This window comes from Gadus macrocephalus, chromosome 10, assembly GCF_031168955.1.
Source record: "Gadus macrocephalus chromosome 10, ASM3116895v1".
Taxonomy (NCBI): Eukaryota; Metazoa; Chordata; class Actinopteri; order Gadiformes; family Gadidae; genus Gadus; species Gadus macrocephalus.
Genome location: NC_082391.1, coordinates 15,929,113 through 15,947,432, shown reverse-complemented (window position 1 = coordinate 15,947,432; position 18,320 = coordinate 15,929,113). Strand labels below are relative to the sequence as shown.

The window sequence follows — 18,320 nt, the reverse complement described above, 5'->3', positions numbered from 1 at the left end:
TATTCATATTTCCCGAAACTGATGTAATAACGGAATGCAGACAATTCTATTGCATATAGATTTTAATGTTGCAAATTTATTACAAAAAGCAATTAACATTTGAACAATTGTGAAGGATGAAGTCGTTCCAAACCATTTGGTTTATTTAACAACATTCATGTATCAGTAGATTCTATTTACATCCGTTAATAGTGATAGAATTAACTTGATCTCTATATATTCAAAGGCCTTGGCATATACTTTGTTCCCTTCATTGCTTGGGTTTCAGCTGAGTTGCAACAACTCCAAATATTATGGCAAATACAGTAAAGCCTTGAGCAAAGATTCGCCCTCTCATCAACATCTGGGACTGCCTGGTTTTGCCTTGATGAAAAGCACGGAGTCCATACGCTAGGGCTCCGGCTGTTCCGAGACAACCTGGGAGAGAAGACACCAGGTTACTTACGGTACACGACAAAGAAAAGTCAATGTCACTTTGAGATGAAATTAAATTAAAACAAGGTAAATTCATTAAACCCATACACACTACCACACCGCAGAATATACACAAATATGTATCCACGTAATGTGTTTAACCAGTTACCAGAAGATGCTGTTGTCAGAAAACCAACTTTGATTGCGCAGCACACATTGTACTTTAGTTGAATGAGCATAAGAGTCTGCTTCGGTAGTTCACTGCGTAGTCACCAGCCAGCTGATTGAGTTTATGCAACTCACCTATGGGGACGAATGGATTTTCTTTTGTTTTTCGGAGCAGTTTTTCCTTGAACGTCTCGTCCTTTCGCCTCGACACTGGTGTAAACCCTTCAATAACCGGAGGCTTGGAAAAATCAAACGGCATTGCCCCCGATTGCTGTGTTATTGGTAAATTGACGACCGCGGGAGTAGACGCAGCAGCCATGACTGTCTTGGATGTTTCCGGATGTGACGTAATATGTTCCCACGACTGAAGGACCCAAATGGAAATAGAAAAATGGTCCAATGATGCGCGATCACTTATTTTCTTTTATTCATATATATATATATATTGCAACACTTGTAAGAAATCCTATAAAAAATAGATCGTTCCGTGTGTGCATGTGATGAACCTGTTTTTGGCACCAGGTGTGGCAATAGCTAACTAAAATCGTTGTCCGTTCTCTGATATCGCTTACTTGGCACTATTTTGGTTGAACAGGAATAACAATCCTTACTTAATCTGCAGGTCAGCCCGTTGTTCTATAATTCATACGCAATTATTTATTTATATATTTATTTAATTAATTATATAATTCATCATCAATCATTTAATAGTGTGTGTGGAGATTCATGGGTTGAAAGAAACACAATTTCGTGGCCTGTGTGATTTGTTCATCGTCTATGTCATCACACTAGAATTGGAGATGGATGACCTTCACAGGGGCTTGGACGATTTCCTCCTAAAGCTTATTGAATGGTGTCTCCTTACAGGGACGTCATCTCTTTCACGCTGTTAATGTTATTTTTTTTTTTCATTTGTAAGGACTTAGTTAATTAACATTTAGCAACTGTAAGGAAGAGTGCTATATTAATAAAGGTGTTTCATATTAACTCAACGTCGTCAGCGAGGCTCAAAGGGCTTCAGCAGGTCCGGCACCTCTGTTGCTAGGAGCGAACAGGCCAGCAGGGTGACCTTGGGATCCTCCACCATGAAGCCCTCCCTTGTAAGCTACAAAGCTGGGCAAGGCCTCGTTCAGCCTCTTTTTCAGGGGCCAGTAAAGCTCCATGCCCAGCTGGACCTTTTAAATTATTAAATACATTTGAAATTAGCTGGGACTATTTATCCACCCCTTCATGCATGCTAATATTGGAATGGCTTATCTATACATGTACTAGCATCTACCCTATTATTATCGTCTTGAGTGGAAGTTACTGTAATCACAGTTTACAGAGTCGCAATCTCCTTTTGTTGGCTGTCAGGGAAGTGGGATACCAGTAATGACCCCAGGTCCACAAACAAGGCTCTGGCCCCTAGCTCCTGCAGTCTCTGCTTGTAGAGAATTGTCAAGTTTGTCTGTTGACCCAGACTGTATTTGCCAGTGTCTGAACAGGTCCTTTTCCCCAGAGAGTTAGGAAACGGTAGTCTAGTGCAACAAGATTTCCAGCCATGACGCTGTCTACTATTGAGGTCACTACCTTGTTGTCCTTGCCAACAAAGTAATTATCTTAGATCCACCGTGTCCTTGTTTGTGCCACGGGTTGGCGGTACTTGGCGAAGAACTGACCACTCATTGCTCGATTATTCTTGGAGAGGTGCATCCAGATGGGCTCAGGGGTCAACTGACTGAAGTGCTTGTTCTCCATTACATTCTCCATCCTTGGAGCTGATATACTTCACTATCCATCTATATTCAATCAGTTTGTGTGTGCAAATATTAATTGCATTAGATGAGTGCAACAGTATACTGAATATTATTTAGTAAATAAAAGTATCTTGTCTGTCTGGTGCACTAGACTAAAAAGGTCAATAGATTTATTTCAATAAACCCAAGCATAAGCAACACCTTTGCTGTCATGACGGGACTGGAAAATAAATCAGAATTAAAAACCTAAAGTGGTTAAGGATCTTCGAATGTTCAGCCTTAAAAAAGTATTTAAAATAAATGATATTCATCTGATTGGTTCAATAAAAAAAATAGGTGCCCCAGAGTTGAATAAAAGAGAACACATGATTACTTTTCAATCTTTTTATTGAATATTAAGGTAAATATTTCACATTAATACAGGCTACATAAAGTAGAGCCACTATACGACATGAAATTTACTCTCATTTTAACCCTTTTTAGTATGTAAACAAGTATACATGTTTTTACCACTCTAAAAGGTTCTGATTTCTTTCGCTCTTTAGGTAATCATCATCTAGTTCTGGGCTGAGTTTAAATAGGTACGTCACGTTGAGCCCCTCTGCAGCCAGAGAATGGTGTAATGTGGGTTTTAAGTCAAAATCGCTAAACTACGCAGAGAATGGATCCTGTTGAACAAGTGATCACGCATGTTTTGTTTGCAGACATCGTCGGGACCCCTTGTTAACGGCCCTCGCACCAACATGTTATATTTTTCTTATTCGAGATAGGCACATCAAAGAATGGTGTCAAGAACTAATTCCTCCAATCCATCAGCCACTGCTCTGCACTCTCTCGTCTACTAAAGTTAACATCTCTTGCAAAATCGTATTTTTTATTTTATATTTGTCTTAAGTCGATCTTTTGTTGTCAGTTCAGAATTTTCATGTTTTGCACTGTGGATCATGCGTTTGTGCATTTGATTGCCGTCGACGCCCCATCTTAATTGACGTGGTTCAGGTGAACGTTGCCCACGTGAGGCGCCCAGGTACCGGGCCACACCTGCATTGTGGGAGAGAGAGAGGGAGAGAGAGAGAGGGAGAGAGAGCGAGGAGCCGGATGAGAGATTGAATGTTATGGCGAAGATCATAAACATCATTAAATAGACTCAGTGACTCACTGCAGTAATAAAACAGGCTCTGTTAACCAAGCATATAAAGGGACTTTACCTGCTGCTGGTCGGAGTTGTCTGCGTTGTTTGGGACCACCTTGATAATGGGGCTCCATGCCGGGTCACCGGCGTGCAGGCCATTGTACATGGGTCCCCCCGGCCCCTCGGCCATCGTTGGATGGGGGGGCAGCATGGTTCCTCCATACATCGACATGGGCATTCCCTAAGGTACCACATCGGTAAAAAACGTCATGAATAACCACTCAATTCCATTGTGATAGTTTCAGTCTGATGGTTGTGTGTACAACAGTTACCTTCGGGAAGTCCATGTAGCTGTTGGCTATGTGCTGGGGCTGGTGGTAGCTGTTGGCAGGGTTTGCAATGCCAGTGTCGTCCTGCTCCATGGGCTGGTGCTGGGAGAATGCTGACTGCTCAGCCTGCAGCTGGGGGTGCATCATGTGGCTGCTCATGAGGGGCTGGGACCAGCCAGACATGGCCTCTGTGACAGGGAACACACAAGGCCAGCTTCAATCAATCTCAAAGTCTCATAAAACGGCATAATAGCAATTTTAGGCATATTGACGGATCAGGGTCAAAGTTTGTTAGAAAGGCTATAATCAAACATTTACCTGACTGATCTAAATTATGGCATTACAAGGCTATCAATCCGAGAGACTATATGAAAGTCCGGCAAATACATATTTCCTTTTATTAAATCGCTCAAGCTTTGCTAAACCCAATCGACTCATACTCTAAGCACCAACATCATACAAGCTCCTCCTCTCACCTGAAGCGCTTCCCACACCAAAGGACCAGATGCCGCCTTGCCCCACCGACGCCGTGTAGCTGGTGGTGAGCAGGGGAGTGTTGACCGAGCCCGTCTGCCTGATCCGGGCCAGCCGCTCCGTGCCGATGGGCGGGGGGACCTTGCGGTCCTGTTGCGAGGAGTTCCCTTGCTTAGGCTGGGGAGGGGGGTTCACGGAGGACGCAGAGAGGGCCGAGGACGACACTGTGGAGGGGGGGGGCACCGGAGACTCGCCTGGGGGAGGAGGTAGAGGCGCGAGTGGATATAGTGAGTGCACAGCCATAGTAAGGCTTTGGTGTCCATCGATGCCTCGCTGTTGTGCTCGACTAATCGTATCCAAAATGTAACAATTATTCGCCGAAGGCAAAGTGAATAGTGGGGAATGGCCCAAGAGACCGAAGTTCAAGGGGGCTATTCCCCACTATCCACGGAGCCTGAGGTATATACTACACGTGAACACTCCAAAAACAAACAAGATAACACTTTTTGCCGGGATTTTTTTGTTTTTACTGGCGGGTTATTTGTTTTTATTATCGCGACTGTCACGCAATATCCCGAGTTTGAGATCTCAATCATGGGATATTGCCCAATATCCCGAAATAGCGAACCCAATCAAATTGCGCCATCTTAGGAGGTTGACGTGTAGCAAATACTAAAATATGATATCAAAGGTGTATGAGGCAATGTGAAGAGTGGAACGTAATAGGGAGGACACATACCTGACGTGGCGGCACTCCAGGGGTGCGGGGAGAAGTGCTGTCTGCTGAACGAAGGTGCGCCCACCCCTGTATGCCCATGCAGGAACACAGGGCTTCCAGAGATACTGGTGGCATAGCTGGTCAACGCTGGAGGAACACACACACACACACACACACACACACATCAACATCAGCCTGAGCAGAAGCAGCCTTCAGTCAACTGAAGACCTTTGTGTTCTCAGCCGGTATGGGCCAGTCGTGGGCGGCTCCGGATCATTACCGATGGGGCTGTTGACCATCCTCTGGGACGCCGAGCGATAGCCGGGGGCCTTGGAGCCGTCCTGTTGTGTTGGAGGCATCATGCTCTCCATCTGGCCCATGCCCATGTAGGCCGTCTGGGCCGAGTAGGACTGCTCTGGAGGCGACCGGGCGGGCAGGTGGCATGCGCCCCACACCTGGTTGTTCCCAACCTGCAGGAAGGTCAGAGAACAGCGGGGAGACAAATGAGTACACAAAACTCATGAAGGCGGTTTAAGGCCTAACTGGACTACTGTAAAATTTAAAGTGTCCCATTGCCAAGTGTGAAATGCATTCTGGACCAAAGGAAGCAGACACTCACTTGGCTGTTGTTGTCGAAGATGCTGCTGAAGTTGAAGAGGCCGGCTGGACCGAAGTTGTGCGGCATCTGCTGCTGCTGCTTGCCTTGGTTGGGGCCGTGCTGCATCTGGGAGCCGTTCATCATCCCCAGGTTAGAGGACACCTGGTGGGGGCCGGGAGCCTGGGGAGGCAGGTTGGACTGAGATCCCTGCGTATGCTTAGGCGGCTCTTGCTGCGGATTGAGCGGAACAAACACCGACTGCTGCTGCTGCTGCTGCTGCTGTTGGGCCTGCTGCTGCTGCTGCTGGGCCTGCTGCTGCTGGGCCTGCTGCTGGGCCTGCTGCTGCTGGGCCTGCTGCTGCTGGGCCTGCTGCTGCTGATGCTGCTGTTGCTGATGTTGTTGCTGCTGCTGCTCCTGGTTGGAGTAGTACTGCCCGGGAGGCTGCATGCGGTGAGAGACCCTGGGGGCCGGCGCGGAGAAGTGGGGTACAGTGTTGTTGGGGTGCGTGTGGGTGTGCGAGAGGACTGGGGCGGGAGCCGTGTGGTGGTGGGAGCCCTGCTGCAGCTGGGGCGGCAGGAGGGGCGGCGGGGCCTCCGAGGACGCCACAGAGGACGGAGGCGGGGCCAGGTGCTGCCGGGGCTCGGGTTTGGGCGGGAGGACCATGGAGGGGGCCGCGAAGGCCGCCGAGCTGATGCTGTCGCTCGCCGAGATGGGCGGGTGCTCCAGGGGCAGGGAGGGCTTCTCCTTCCCCTGGGGGCCCATGGCGCCGGACTCCGTCTTGGGCGCCTGGAGGAGGGGCTGTGCGACGACCCCGAGGGGAGGCTGCGAAGCACCGGGCGTCGCGGCGGCGTGGTGCACCGGAGAGCCCAGGCTGCGCGCCGCGTTGCCGCCGCTCATCCCAGAGGCGGAAATGGGGTTGACGCCGGCGGGCTTGGCGTCGGGGGCGAAGAGCTGTTTCCTGACGGAGGAAGGGGTGGGCCCGCTGGGCTGCGGGTTGTAGGGCGTGGGGTTGGGCGTGTGGGGCGATCCCGGGGCCGGGGACGAGTGGGCGTTGGGCGCGCCGGAGCCGGCGGGCAGGCCCACCGAGCCGGGCTCGCCGTGGGCCGCGGAGCCGGAGCGCGCCTGGCCGGCGCCGCCGCCGCTGCTCCCGCCGTTGTGCTTGGGGGAGCTGTTGGCGCTGCCGGGGCTCACGGGCCGCACGGGGAAGGGACCCCATGTGCTGGCCGCCGGCGAGAAGGTGCCTCCGAACTGGGCCATGGGCAGTCGGGGATGCCTGATCTGGTGCATGGTCTGGGCGGCCAGCAGAGCCAGCTGGGGATGGGCGTAGGCCAGCGGCAGGGACACGGGGAAGGGCTGCCTCACTCCTCCCGACAGCCCCTTGCCCATCTTGCCGCTCGCCTGAGAAGACGCTGCGGCGGCAGCGGCGGCGGCGGCGGCGGCGGCGGCGGCGGCAGACGACTGGAAAGAGACGCCCGTGGACGTGACCAGGGAGCTCAGGCCCTTGGGGCCACCGGCGGAGCCACTGTTGACCCCCGTGGCGCTGGCGAAGGGCACAGAGGAGCTCTTGGAGCCCGGAGCCCGGATGTGGTTGCGGGGGATTAGATCCTCGAGCTCTTTGGCCGGGTCTTGGATCAGAGCGTTGATCAGCTGGACCGCGTGCCTTGTAGACTCCGTGCCACCTCTGGGGGGGAAATAAAATAAAACGTTGCATTAAAGATAAAATGTAACTCTTGTTACAATTCGGAGATCTACGGTCTAGCTCCCTTAGCTCAGAAGTCCCTTCATTTGTGTTTACTTCAGGAGTTGTGGTAAAATAAATATCTTCAACCACATTTTCTACAAAGCCTCTATTGTGTTGGACTTGGACACAATCGCTTTAAACAAAGTTAAAGTTGGACAAAATGAAATGACACGTGTTCACCACCAGGTGGCCCTGGCTGGGCCTACAGTTGTTAATTGAGACTTATGACGTGAAGCCATGCAACCTTCCAGTCAACTTTCCAAATCAGGTCACTTAAACTGTGTGCCTATGGTTCTATTTCACGTTTCAAAGTGGAAGCATTTTAAATTAACATTGAATTTAACATTCACCAGGTATAACTGGTGAATGTCAGGGAAGCCAGTAGAGCCAGCCCCTTTACCTGAGTTGACCTCTTTGACCGTGGTGATTCAAAAGGACGAGCTTGGTTTCTTATCATTGCCTACTCTGTAGAAAGATGAATTGCCATGTTTTCCTCTTTCTCCCACTAATTATTTCCAAGGATGTATTCAGCACAGTTTACAGGTAAATGTACTCATGCTGGCATAGTAGGCAACCAAGCTTTCTAATAACAGATTACTCTGGCATGTTTATCTATGTTTGATTAATATTCAGCAGTGTTTCCTATATAATTGTAATGGTAGATTGCATACATTTTTTAAGTACTATTATTTACTGCATTTCGTTTTTTAATCCTTTTATTTGCCTGAATAATATACATAAAATCCCGGCACAAAGTGTTATCTTGTTTGTATAAAAAAAAAAAAAATGCAGTTAATAATAAATTGTATGCAATAAAAGTTGCCAATGTCATTGCCAACAGAGACCCTTAATTACTGCAGAGTAAGACTTAGAAATGTATTGCTTATGCATTGGCAATGCATAAGCCTCTGTACTATTTTCTGTCAGACATCTGAACACTTGTGGCTGACATATGTAGACCGATATTTCTCAGGCCTTTTCATACATACTGAATCAAGTGCGAGTCAAATAAATCAAACCCCCGGCCCCATGCCTTAAGGACCCGCCCCCCGCACGTGTCTGAAGGTCTCCAACCCCGGAGAGTCTGGGCAAAGCCTAATCGCTCAGCGGTGGGCGTCTCCCTCCTACCTGATGGTGATCATCCTCTCGCCGTTCTTGTCCTTCTGCTTGTCCACGTCGATGTGCGCCCCTGTGACGTCTTGGATGGCCGTGATGTTGCAGCCGCCGCGGCCCATGATGCGGGACACCACCGAGGCGGGCACCGAGAGCTTCTTGGACCTGGAGGGACACACACCCGGGGGTTTGCTGCGTGAACGTGTGAAGACATGGTGAAACGTGTTAAAAAATAGGAAGTGAAGAAGCACCAGGCAGTTACTTATTTTACGTGGCTTGTAAAAACTGACCCTTTAACAGACTGTGGCGGTGAGGGCATGAATTTAGTGTTTCAGAATTTACAAGACGGCAAAGGGTGGAGGTGGTAAAAAGGCTGCGAGGGAAGGAGGGGGGGGAACGGTGGCGGTCTTTAGGTGCCAACTTGTATAGCGGCGTCTACAAAACTCCAGAATACCGAAGCTATATAGATTAACTGTTCTTCCAAGGCTATTCTTACATAAAAAAGTGAGACAGTCCAAACTAACTTCCAAATAAATATCAACGATGACAGCCATCGTATAATAAAAACATGAATCCTCGTAATTCCTTATTCGTCTATTCAAATGTGCAAAGGTTTTTACATAATAGAGCCTGACACTCCCTCTACTTCCTATAGTCAACAGCAGGGGTCTTGCATTGTATGAAATTAACTAGTGTGTGATAATGTCATTTCAAAGACAAATCAGTGGAGAAACTTGTCAAATAATATCGCATTAAAACGTTATCTTCAAATTTCCCCTGATTACAAGGTTATGATCCGAGTGCCAATTTGCCCGATTAGGCTACAGGCCACCACTTCCTATAGTTAACATTGTGGGTGACTTACATTGTGTGACATTAACTTGTGTGTGAAAATGTAATTTCAAAGACCAATCAGTGGAGAATCTTGTCAAATGTGAAATTATATATTGCATTAAACATTATATTCAAATTTCAATCTTGCGTTTCGAAAGCCAACTTGCACCATTAGGCCACAGACTGTGAAAGGGTCTCAAGCTCACTCATTCAGTTTACAATAGTCATTTTAATTTCTTGTCACTTAACACACAAATACAATTCCCATTTTCGTGTTACAATTCTAGACATACATGTTCAGCTTATATAACCTCCTTGTCCTTAATTGGTTAAATTTAGAGGTTTTGGGAAAAAGTATTTTATAGCAAGTCTAAAATTATGTTAACTCAATAGCTAGGCTTTGAGTAAGTCAAGACACCATAATGCTAAGCTCAAACAGGTTTTTTGGACCCTGAAAAACCACTTAACAGGAGGCAACAGGGCGGCAACCTCCAATAAATAGTGTGATGAAATATTTCATAATTTGAACTAGGGCTGTAACGATACACCAACTCATGATTCGGTTTGTATCACGATTGTTGACCCACGGTTCGATACATCCCACGATTTTTTTTAATTTAAAAAGCATTTTATTTAAACAACACTTATATACCAATTAACTTAATGTAATATTTAATAACAAATAATTGGGAACACTGAACAGATTTGAACAGAAAGAATACTATTAAAGTATAGCTAAATTAATAAATTAAGAACCAAAGATTGCAGTTGGAGGATGCTTGCAGGTAGGCAAAAACCCTCAACTAGTTTGGTTGGTTTAGTCAAATATCCTATTAGCGCTTCTTATTAGGCTATGTATCTTAAATAATGACATAATCAGGCCGTATAGAATGCAACGTGTTTAATAGCCTAACTTTCAATAGAAGGGAAAAGACATGAACGTCTAACATGAACGTCACAATAATGAGGCATAGTGTTACGAGTAGCGTATGTGTGTGCGCGAGAATGTCAGTGTGCGTATGCGTGTGTGTGAGTGACGTCAGCGAGTGAGTGGACGAGGCGAGGAGAGCGAGCGGTTGCGTGTGTGTCTAGTGTAGAAGCGAACGAGTCCGGTAGAATGAAATACCCATCCTGTCAATAATCGGTGGCCGCTTCATTCCGACCTATGAGCAGACAAACTGCCGGTTAAATCACACAAAACAATAGAGACAGGGATCACGCAGGCAATTTTTTTCGCGACTTGGCCGACAGTCAGCAGACTATTAGACAAATTATTAGCAAATTTCAATCTGACAATTCGACCGGAGAGAGAAAGGGCATATCGCGCTTCTGCCTTCTCACACCACGAGACAGGTTCGTGGCTTTGAGTGTCGCGATTTCGGTTTCGATACGCGTATCGTTACAGCCCTAATTTGAACATTGAAGATCCAGTTCCTAAAAAGCAAATATTTTTTTAAGTAACTGGATCTTAAAAAGGGTTTGGCCGTACTGCTCAGGGCGTGACTCTTGAGGGTGAAACAATGGCGACTGACCTTCGAACCACTTCCTTCCAGCCCTCTTCTCTCTTCTGCCCTCTCTTGGGGCTGGTGAGGCTGAGCTTGCTGTTGGGCGAGGTGACGGGCAGCGACATGGTCTTGAACGGAGAGGGCAGGGAGCTGGGAATCGAATCGCTCATGTCCGGAGCTCTGGAGGGAAAAAAATAACCCCAGATTAGCACTCTATGTAGCACTGAGGAGGGAGCCGGAGTAGTGTAACATTAGTCAAGAGATAGGGACAAAGAGGAGAGGACACGGTGCGTGCGTCGGTAACTCACCTCTGCGTGGGCTTTGAGATTGAGACGGTGACCTTGTTGTCGGCCTTGCTGTTGATGCTGCTGCTGTGTAACTGAGGGCAGTGCCTCTTCTCCGGACCGGGCATGGGGCCCTGGGAGTGGAGCGGTGCCGAGAGGGAGGGGGCCGAGCAGGAGGAGGACGAAGACGAAGAGGAAGACGAAGACGAGGCGGACGACGGGAGGTCGGGGAGGTAGTTCAGCTCCTGGCTCTTGCCACCGCTGCTGCTACTCTCGCTGGCGCAGTCGGTGCTGTCCAGGGGGTCCGAGTCGCTGCCGCCGGCGGCGCCTCCGCCCCGCGGCTCGCCGTGGATCTTGTTTTTGTCGGCCTTGTGTTGCGCTAGTGCCACCTGGTGGAGGGAAGAGGAAGGACAGGGTTGGTTTTGCTTTCAGTTGCGTCAAGGAAACCTTTATTTAGGATCAACAGTCAGCGTGGATTGTTGACACTGCAGGCGGTTTTTATGGCTCCGGCTGCAGTCAATGAAGGAGTGCGTACCTGCGGATCTTGTAATATGATGGTTTCGTTGGTCGAGGAGTCCTTGGTCTTGTTTTTCTTGCTCTTGCGATTAGTGCCCGGAGTGGTGGCGACACTGGCACGTTTCTTGCCGAAGGCGGCGGAGAAGGAGGTGGAGGTGGCGGATATACCGATGGTGGTGGTGGTGGTTGCACTGGGAGGATCGATGGGCACCTCTGTTTCTGAAGGGAGAAAAACAACATGTTTAAAAACCCAGCAACGGGGGTGATTGACCATTTTTCACAGGAAAAGCACAGGGGTGAGACTGGGGGTACGAGGAGGCTCGGACCTTCAGCAGAGTCCTCCTTTGGATCCTGCATCTCAAAGAACTCCTCCTTCGTCTTCAGCTCCTCCTCTTCCTCCTGCTTCCTCTTCTGCTCCTCCTTCTTCTTCTTGCGCTTCTCCTTGCGCTTCTCCCGCTTCACAGCAAGAGCTTGCTTCTTGCTCTCCTCTCTGGACTGTAAGACCACACAAAGCAGAGATCAAGATGAGCACTGATGCCTGCCTTTGTTTTTGGGTAACACACCGCTTGCCAGAGATTGAAAGAGGTTTGTTTGGACTAACCTTCTCCAAGTCCAGCTCCTTGAGAAGGATGCTGGCGTTCTTATTTGCCTCGGCTGCCTGTTGGTCTTTGGCTTTGACGATGGTTTCCATGCATTGGTGGCACTTCTTCAACAGCTCCTGGAACAGGCAAACCAACACATTCGGTTATACACAGTCAGTACACGACAAACAACCATTTAGCCATGGATGCATTAATCCATGAATTTATAATTGTATTATACATTATTCCCGCCCGTCCCACCCACCTTGTCAGCGATGGTAGCGATATATCGCATGCACTCGATGTCTGAGGGAAACTGGTTGACCTCCTTCACCAGATACTGCACCACCTTGACGTGGCCCTGGGAGAAGAGAAAAGAGTCAAGCTGTTAGAGAGGGCCCCCCCGAGTGCTGCTTCACATGACAGCGTGTTCGCCGCGAGGCTCATTAAAATGAAGGTTAGTGCAGGCACCTTGCGGAAGGCCGCCATGAGCGGGGTGATCTTGCGGTTGTCGGCGGCGTCCACGTCAGCGTTGGCGTGCACCAAGAGCTGCACCACGTCGAAATGACCTCCGTTGGCGGCCAGCCATAGGGGCGTGTTCCCTTTCTTGTTGCGCACGTCGATGTGTGCACCCCTGTGAAGTTGAGGGGACAGAGTAAGTTGAGGTAGCAGGGCACACTAGTCAGCTTCATGACGTGACCATGAAGGGAATAAAAATAATTGTTGATGTTGGGAAATCTGATGGCACCGACCTGTTGATGAGAAGCTCGCAGAACTTATAGTGGCCTTTGTCCGCCGCGATGGTCAGAGCCGTGTCTCTGGACGAGGGGACCGGCGGGGCGTTGACGTCAGCTCCCTTATCCAGGAGCACACGGCCCACCTCAGCGTAACCACCCGAAGCAGCTTCCATAAGAGGGGTGAGCCCAGTCTGCAGGCAGAGAGCGGTGAGGATGATCCGGTCAGCCAGGGGATGGACGGATCATAAGACAGCCAAAACTAGTGATGCACCGATTGATTGGCCACCATCGGACGATAAACGCCCTAATTACACGTGATTGGACGATAAACGCCCTAAAAACACCTGATCGGACGATTTTCTGATTTCATTGGCCGATCACGCGACTCAAAAACGGTTGTGCGCAAGACAAGTCATCATTAGGGCCAATTACTGAGGCTGTTATGTTATCCTGCATTAACATAATTCATCTTGATATAATAATTTCATCTTGATTTGTTGATCTCGGTTAAAGGACGCAATAACCGCCCTGCATCCAAGGCTTCATTCCTCACGTGTTTATCTTTTTGATTTTTTAGGTTTGCGCTTAAAGTAGTCAACCTTGACTTGTCGTTATCCACACATATTTGTAACATTCATCCAATAGTAAACGTTATAAAAAGATTATCGATTACATATGCCGATGGATTAATAATTGATAACCATCCACCAAGCCAACATCTCAAGTGTCACGAGATCTCACGGGGGCCCCACCTTAGCACGATGCTCCACGTTGGCCTTGCGGTCGAGCAGGAGGCTGACCACCTCGGCGCGGCCCTGGAAGCAGGCCAGCGTGAGCGCCGTGTTGCGGTTGGTCTCGATCTGGGCGTTGATGTCGGAGCCCATGTCCAGCAGCAGCTTCACGGCGGGCACGTGGCCGTTCATGGCCGCCAGCATCAGAGGGGAGATGCCAAGCTTACTGCCAGTCCTGAAGAAGGGGGTCGGGCGGAAGAAGGACAAGTTCAGTTACTGCAAGTTCAGGTTCACACAGGTCTGTAAATAGACCCAAAACACAATCTACCAACAGAGCAGGAAGGCTATGTGTAGATGGTGGCCTTAGGTAATAGGTAGGAGCAGCAGGTAATAGTTAGAATGTCAGTGTTGCCCCTACATGCATCAAGTCAGGGTCCAAAATGAAAACCTGCCACCAGCAAATTAGGTTTGAACATTTGGCAGGTAAAAAATTAAAAGCATAGGAAAACAATTGCATCCAGCAGTGGCGCAGCGTCGCTCCTGGATAAGTAGCGTCACTGTATCAGCGTCAGAGTTCTGACAGCAAAGAAGTGTTATGCTATAAAATAATAGAAAAGGCATGGCGATACCAAGAGGCTTTATCTCTTTGATGGCTTCAGACTTAAAGAAAGATTATGAGAAAAAGTAACAACCAGTGACTTAAAAGAAAGTTACCTTATTAGTTATTACAGTATAACGGAACCCGTAATATCGCGATGTGATGGCTAGAAAATGCCACTAAAATGTATTTGCACCAGCACCATTGCTTTCGACGTTTCCTTGCATGGTATCTCTTGTTACGTTAGGTTTCTATACCATTGGAGGAGCCATTTCTGTTGGAATGAACTAGAGCAATCCAGAAAACAGCAAACACGAAAACTGCTCTACATCCAAATAGTTTTTGTAGCAAATTCAGATTTCCTTGTTTAATTCCATGGTCCACTCAGACCATTTAGGGCACAGTAATATTATTTATGTTCCTCACCTGGAGTTAATCTCAGAACGTCTCATATGTCCATGTTCCTCTCCTCAAGTTAATCTCATAACATCTCATATGTCTATGTTCCTCTCCTCGAGTTAATCTCATAATATCTCATATGTCCATGTTCCTCACCTCGAGTTGATCTCCGCCCCGGCGTTGAGAAGTATCTTGATGATGTTGACGTAGCCTCCAGATGCGGCCAGGCTGAGGGGAGTGTAGTCCGAGACGTTACGGTGCTCCTTATTGGCTCCCCGCAGCAGCAGCAGCTCCACCACCTGACCAGGGCAAGACACACGGTTGGCCACCAGGGAAAACCGATATGGGGAATATTTTTATCTTTCTGGTCTTGAAATGTTAAGGTTTCCACCGATACACTCACCTCCTGGCGTCCTCCCGAGCACGCTAGGGAGAGTGGCGTGTCTTTGGTTCTCTCCGACTGCGCCTCGATGTCGCCCCCTTTGTCCAGGAGGACCTCCACCACGCCGACGTGTCCAGCGGTGGCGGCCAGGATGAGAGGCGTGAAGCCTGGAACGGTGCGTGGTTCACATGATTTACATTATGGTGACGTAGAAATCGATTGCCCTTCGCGACATTAACGTGTGCGTTATCATGACGTTGCTACGAATACTCGTTCTTACGCTCACCTTTCTTGTCCCGGTGCTCGATGTTGGCTCCGCGGGCGATAAGGACGGACACCAGCTCCTCGTGGCCGCCGGCACAGGCCAGCGTCAACGCGGTGTCGTGGTTGCTCTCCGTCTGCAGGAGGAGAGACGGACGCGATTAGAGGGGACCGGCCACCGTAACTCGTAATGCACCGGTACATGCATCGCGTCTGGATTGGTTCTGGAGTGCACGGCGGTGTGTCGGCTTACGTGTGCGTCGATGTCAACGGAAGGGTAGAGGGGCAGTACGGAGGGGGGGGAGGCGATGTTAGCGGGCGTCTGCGTGGGTGGCTGTGACAGGGGCGTGGGCGAGGTGGTAGTGTTCAGCATGGGCACACGGCTGCTGACCGCTGCAACGCAACAACGGGACAACACACAAATCAGTCACTTCCAGCCCGTCGGACCCAGTGTGGCGGACGCACACCGGCGACGGCCGCGAGGCCCGCGTACCCACCTGCCATGATGTCGTCGAGCGTGTCTGTGAGCGTCTGAGCGGGCGTGGCCACCATGAGACCGTCTGGAGCCTGCTGGGCCAGCATGCCGGCGCCGAGGCCGGCGAGCTGCTGCTGGCCCGGCGGCTGCTGGCCGAGCATGTGCTGCCCGACCAGCACCCTCTGCAGCTCGGGGCTGGCGCTGCCCGGGTAGTCCGCCGGGTTGTACTCCGGCAGGGGCTGGATGGGAACGAAGACGGTCTGGAGAGGGGGCGGAGGGGGCTGGGACACGGGCGACGGCGGCAGGGGGGGCTGCTGCCCGTCCCTGTAGAGGATGGTGTCCACCTGAGGCAGTTTGGCGTAGTCTTCTCCCTCCACCTCTTCGTCTGAGCCCTCGTCCTCTTCATCGTCGTCCTCGTCGTCATCCTCGTCCTCTTCCTCCTCGTCCTCCTCATCCTGGGTACCACAAACAACATAGATTGGATGCCGCTACATCGACCACTTTAAAAAACGGCATTCGACGTATACAAAGTAGTTTTTTTTTATAGACAACAGGATAATATCTCAACGGGTCTTCACCTCCTCCTCTTCCTCCTCATCCTCCACCGCCAGCTCATCCTTCTCCCCGTCCCGGTTGGCCTCCTCGTCCGTGTCTGAGCTGGTGTGCGTTAGGGCCCCTGCTGGGATCGGGAGGGAGCCGGTGGAGGTGCTCCCGGGCCCCGGACCAGGCCCCTGACTCTGGCCCGCCTCCTGCTCCTCCTTCAGGCCCTTGGCCTCCATGTACTCTTTGGTGAACTGCTGCTGGGTCTTCAGCTGCAGCTGGCGCTCAACCTTCTGCAACTCCTTCAGGATCTTCTTCTTCTTCTGCACCTAACCAGGCAGCAGCCAGATATCAATCTCCAAACGCCCAGACATTTTAATTTGGAGCCATAGCCTAGCCCTAGTTTAGCCAGACTAGGGCCGTAATTCTCTACTTGGATTCTATTATGTAAAATAAACGCCATTAGATAATAATAATAAATTGAATTTATATAGCGCTTTTCTAGACACTCAAAGACGCTTTACAGTGAAGGGGGGGACCTCACTAACCACCACCAGATGTGTGCATTAGCTTAGCTCCTTCTGAAAAGAACTACGTTATATTCTTTGTCAATATTTAGATTTACTATTTTATCACATTAATACCCATTCATATATTTTTTATAGATGGGGTCTGGAATCCTTTAATATGGTTGACACTATGTTCACATCAACTTAAAAAAAAAGCCTACGGTTGGTATTTTAGCTTTACATCGCATGGAGGGGGATATTACCTGCTCCTCTCTGCTCTTCTTCAACTCCTCGATCTTGTCTTTGGTGAGAGGCTCCCCCTGAATGAGCTCAAGAGACTGCAGCTGGGCCTTTTCAATGGCGCTGATCCTCTGGCCGAGCTCATTCAGCTTGCCCTCCGTCTCCTCCACGATGCACTCCAGGGGCTGGCACAAGTGGAAGGGAGGTAGGGGCTCCGTCTCGGGCCCCCTGCCCATCGTGTTGGGGCAAGAGGGCTGGAGGGCAGCCTGTCTCTGTTTGGACACGCCTGACGGGGAGACCACAGGGGGTGAAACGTTTAGGATTGACACAGTGGGGCACCGGAAGGTCATGGAGGCAGCATTGATTACCGAGAGACGCGTGAAATGCATTGGCTGGATTCAAACGGGACAATTCAGGTTCTTCAGGGTGAAAATGGCAGAGAGGGGATTTTGCTCGTCACCTTTGCTGGAGACGGGTGGAGGCGTAGCGATGTTTGATGGGGCTCTGTCGGGCTCCTGGGGAGGCACCACCATGGCCAGAGCTTGGAATGGGACACGAGGAACCTAAACGAAAGGGGAAAGCGTCATCAGCCCCGCCCTTCTAAAGAGTCCACAGAGCAGCTCTCGCACTGGAGGCTTGCAAGGGGAAGGACGGCAGGGGTTACCTGAGAGGCGTCTTGCGAGGGGGGCGTGAGTTGGGAGAGGTCAGGCGCCGGGACAGACAGGATGTTGTTGGGATAGTCCAACAGGTAGGACACCACATTCGTGTGGCCTCCTTTAGCAGCTTCGATCAGCATGGTGGAGCCGTCCTGCAAGCGAGACACACGCGGTTTTAAAAGGTGCGCCATCCAGAGCCCGTCCGGTCCTTAGCTGGGCGGCTACGAGTCACTTTAAAGACGCGTGCGTCAGTCACCTTCAGTCTGTGGGTGGGATCGGCACCGTGTGCCAGCAGCAGCTCCACCACGGCGAGGTGTCCACCAGCGCAGGCCAGAGAGACCACTGTGTGGTCGTTGTTGGCCGTGGCTCTGTTCACGTTAGCACCTACACACACGGGGGGACAGCAGGGTTAAAACGGCCCCTCGGTGAATACAACGAGGAGATCGGCATCGACTCTCTTCATAACCAGAAGGGTTTACCTTCTTAATGGTCAAAAACCAAATGCAGCATTTTTTGTTTGAGAACTCCTAAACTGGCAATAATAAGGTAATGATACCCTCAGAGGAAGTTCAATTAAAATTTAATAAAGATAAGAGTAATAAATTATGATTTATTAAATGATAAATTCAGGGGTCACCATCTCCAA

The 18,320-nt window shown here is 49.8% G+C and overlaps 2 protein-coding genes across 14 annotated transcripts in view; both read right to left on the bottom strand.

The window, feature by feature from the left end:
- Positions 1-44: 44 nt before the first annotated feature.
- Positions 45-989, bottom strand: higd2a (HIG1 hypoxia inducible domain family, member 2A). The gene is made up of 2 exons (XM_060062814.1): positions 718-989; positions 45-417 (listed from the first exon to the last, which is right to left on the bottom strand). Exons 1-2 carry the CDS (start codon positions 899-901, stop codon positions 251-253), a joined length of 351 nt encoding a protein of 116 aa, XP_059918797.1. The 5' UTR covers positions 902-989; the 3' UTR covers positions 45-250.
- Positions 990-2,690: 1,701 nt separating this feature from the next.
- The window catches only part of ankhd1 (ankyrin repeat and KH domain containing 1), a 29,584-nt gene continuing 13,954 nt past the window's right edge, over positions 2,691-18,320 (bottom strand). For 7 of the 13 annotated variants that reach the window (XM_060062787.1, XM_060062786.1, XM_060062790.1 and 4 more), the window contains exons 13-39: positions 17,931-18,058; positions 17,683-17,826; positions 17,479-17,581; positions 17,042-17,304; positions 16,308-16,598; positions 15,752-16,184; positions 15,508-15,647; positions 15,280-15,391; positions 15,015-15,160; positions 14,768-14,910; positions 13,636-13,849; positions 12,899-13,074; positions 12,618-12,780; positions 12,412-12,507; positions 12,167-12,283; positions 11,892-12,060; positions 11,585-11,784; positions 11,074-11,438; positions 10,793-10,945; positions 8,442-8,618; positions 5,594-7,253; positions 5,255-5,444; positions 4,996-5,121; positions 4,259-4,510; positions 3,786-3,970; positions 3,530-3,694; positions 2,691-3,362 (exon numbers count right to left, since the gene is read on the bottom strand). In XM_060062787.1, coding sequence (XP_059918770.1) covers positions 3,303-3,362; positions 3,530-3,694; positions 3,786-3,970; positions 4,259-4,510; positions 4,996-5,121; positions 5,255-5,444; positions 5,594-7,253; positions 8,442-8,618; positions 10,793-10,945; positions 11,074-11,438; positions 11,585-11,784; positions 11,892-12,060; positions 12,167-12,283; positions 12,412-12,507; positions 12,618-12,780; positions 12,899-13,074; positions 13,636-13,849; positions 14,768-14,910; positions 15,015-15,160; positions 15,280-15,391; positions 15,508-15,647; positions 15,752-16,184; positions 16,308-16,598; positions 17,042-17,304; positions 17,479-17,581; positions 17,683-17,826; positions 17,931-18,058 — 6,371 coding nt within the window. In that variant the 3' untranslated portion in view covers positions 2,691-3,302. The remainder of the gene's footprint in view (positions 3,363-3,529; positions 3,695-3,785; positions 3,971-4,258; positions 4,511-4,995; positions 5,122-5,254; positions 5,445-5,593; positions 7,254-8,441; positions 8,619-10,792; positions 10,946-11,073; positions 11,439-11,584; positions 11,785-11,891; positions 12,061-12,166; positions 12,284-12,411; positions 12,508-12,617; positions 12,781-12,898; positions 13,075-13,635; positions 13,850-14,767; positions 14,911-15,014; positions 15,161-15,279; positions 15,392-15,507; positions 15,648-15,751; positions 16,185-16,307; positions 16,599-17,041; positions 17,305-17,478; positions 17,582-17,682; positions 17,827-17,930; positions 18,059-18,320) is intronic. The other 6 variants (XM_060062792.1, XM_060062791.1, XM_060062799.1 and 3 more) reach the window with 4 other exon arrangements.

Excerpts from the sequence above, each read along its gene's own strand:
- higd2a (XM_060062814.1), bottom strand. The coding sequence starts at position 901 with ATGGCTGCTGCGTCTACTCCCGCGGTCGTCAATTTACCAATAACACAG. Across the intron at positions 418-717 it reads AAATCCATTCGTCCCCATAG|GTTGTCTCGGAACAGCCGGA; the intron begins GTGAGTTGCATA and ends CTTCTCTCCCAG.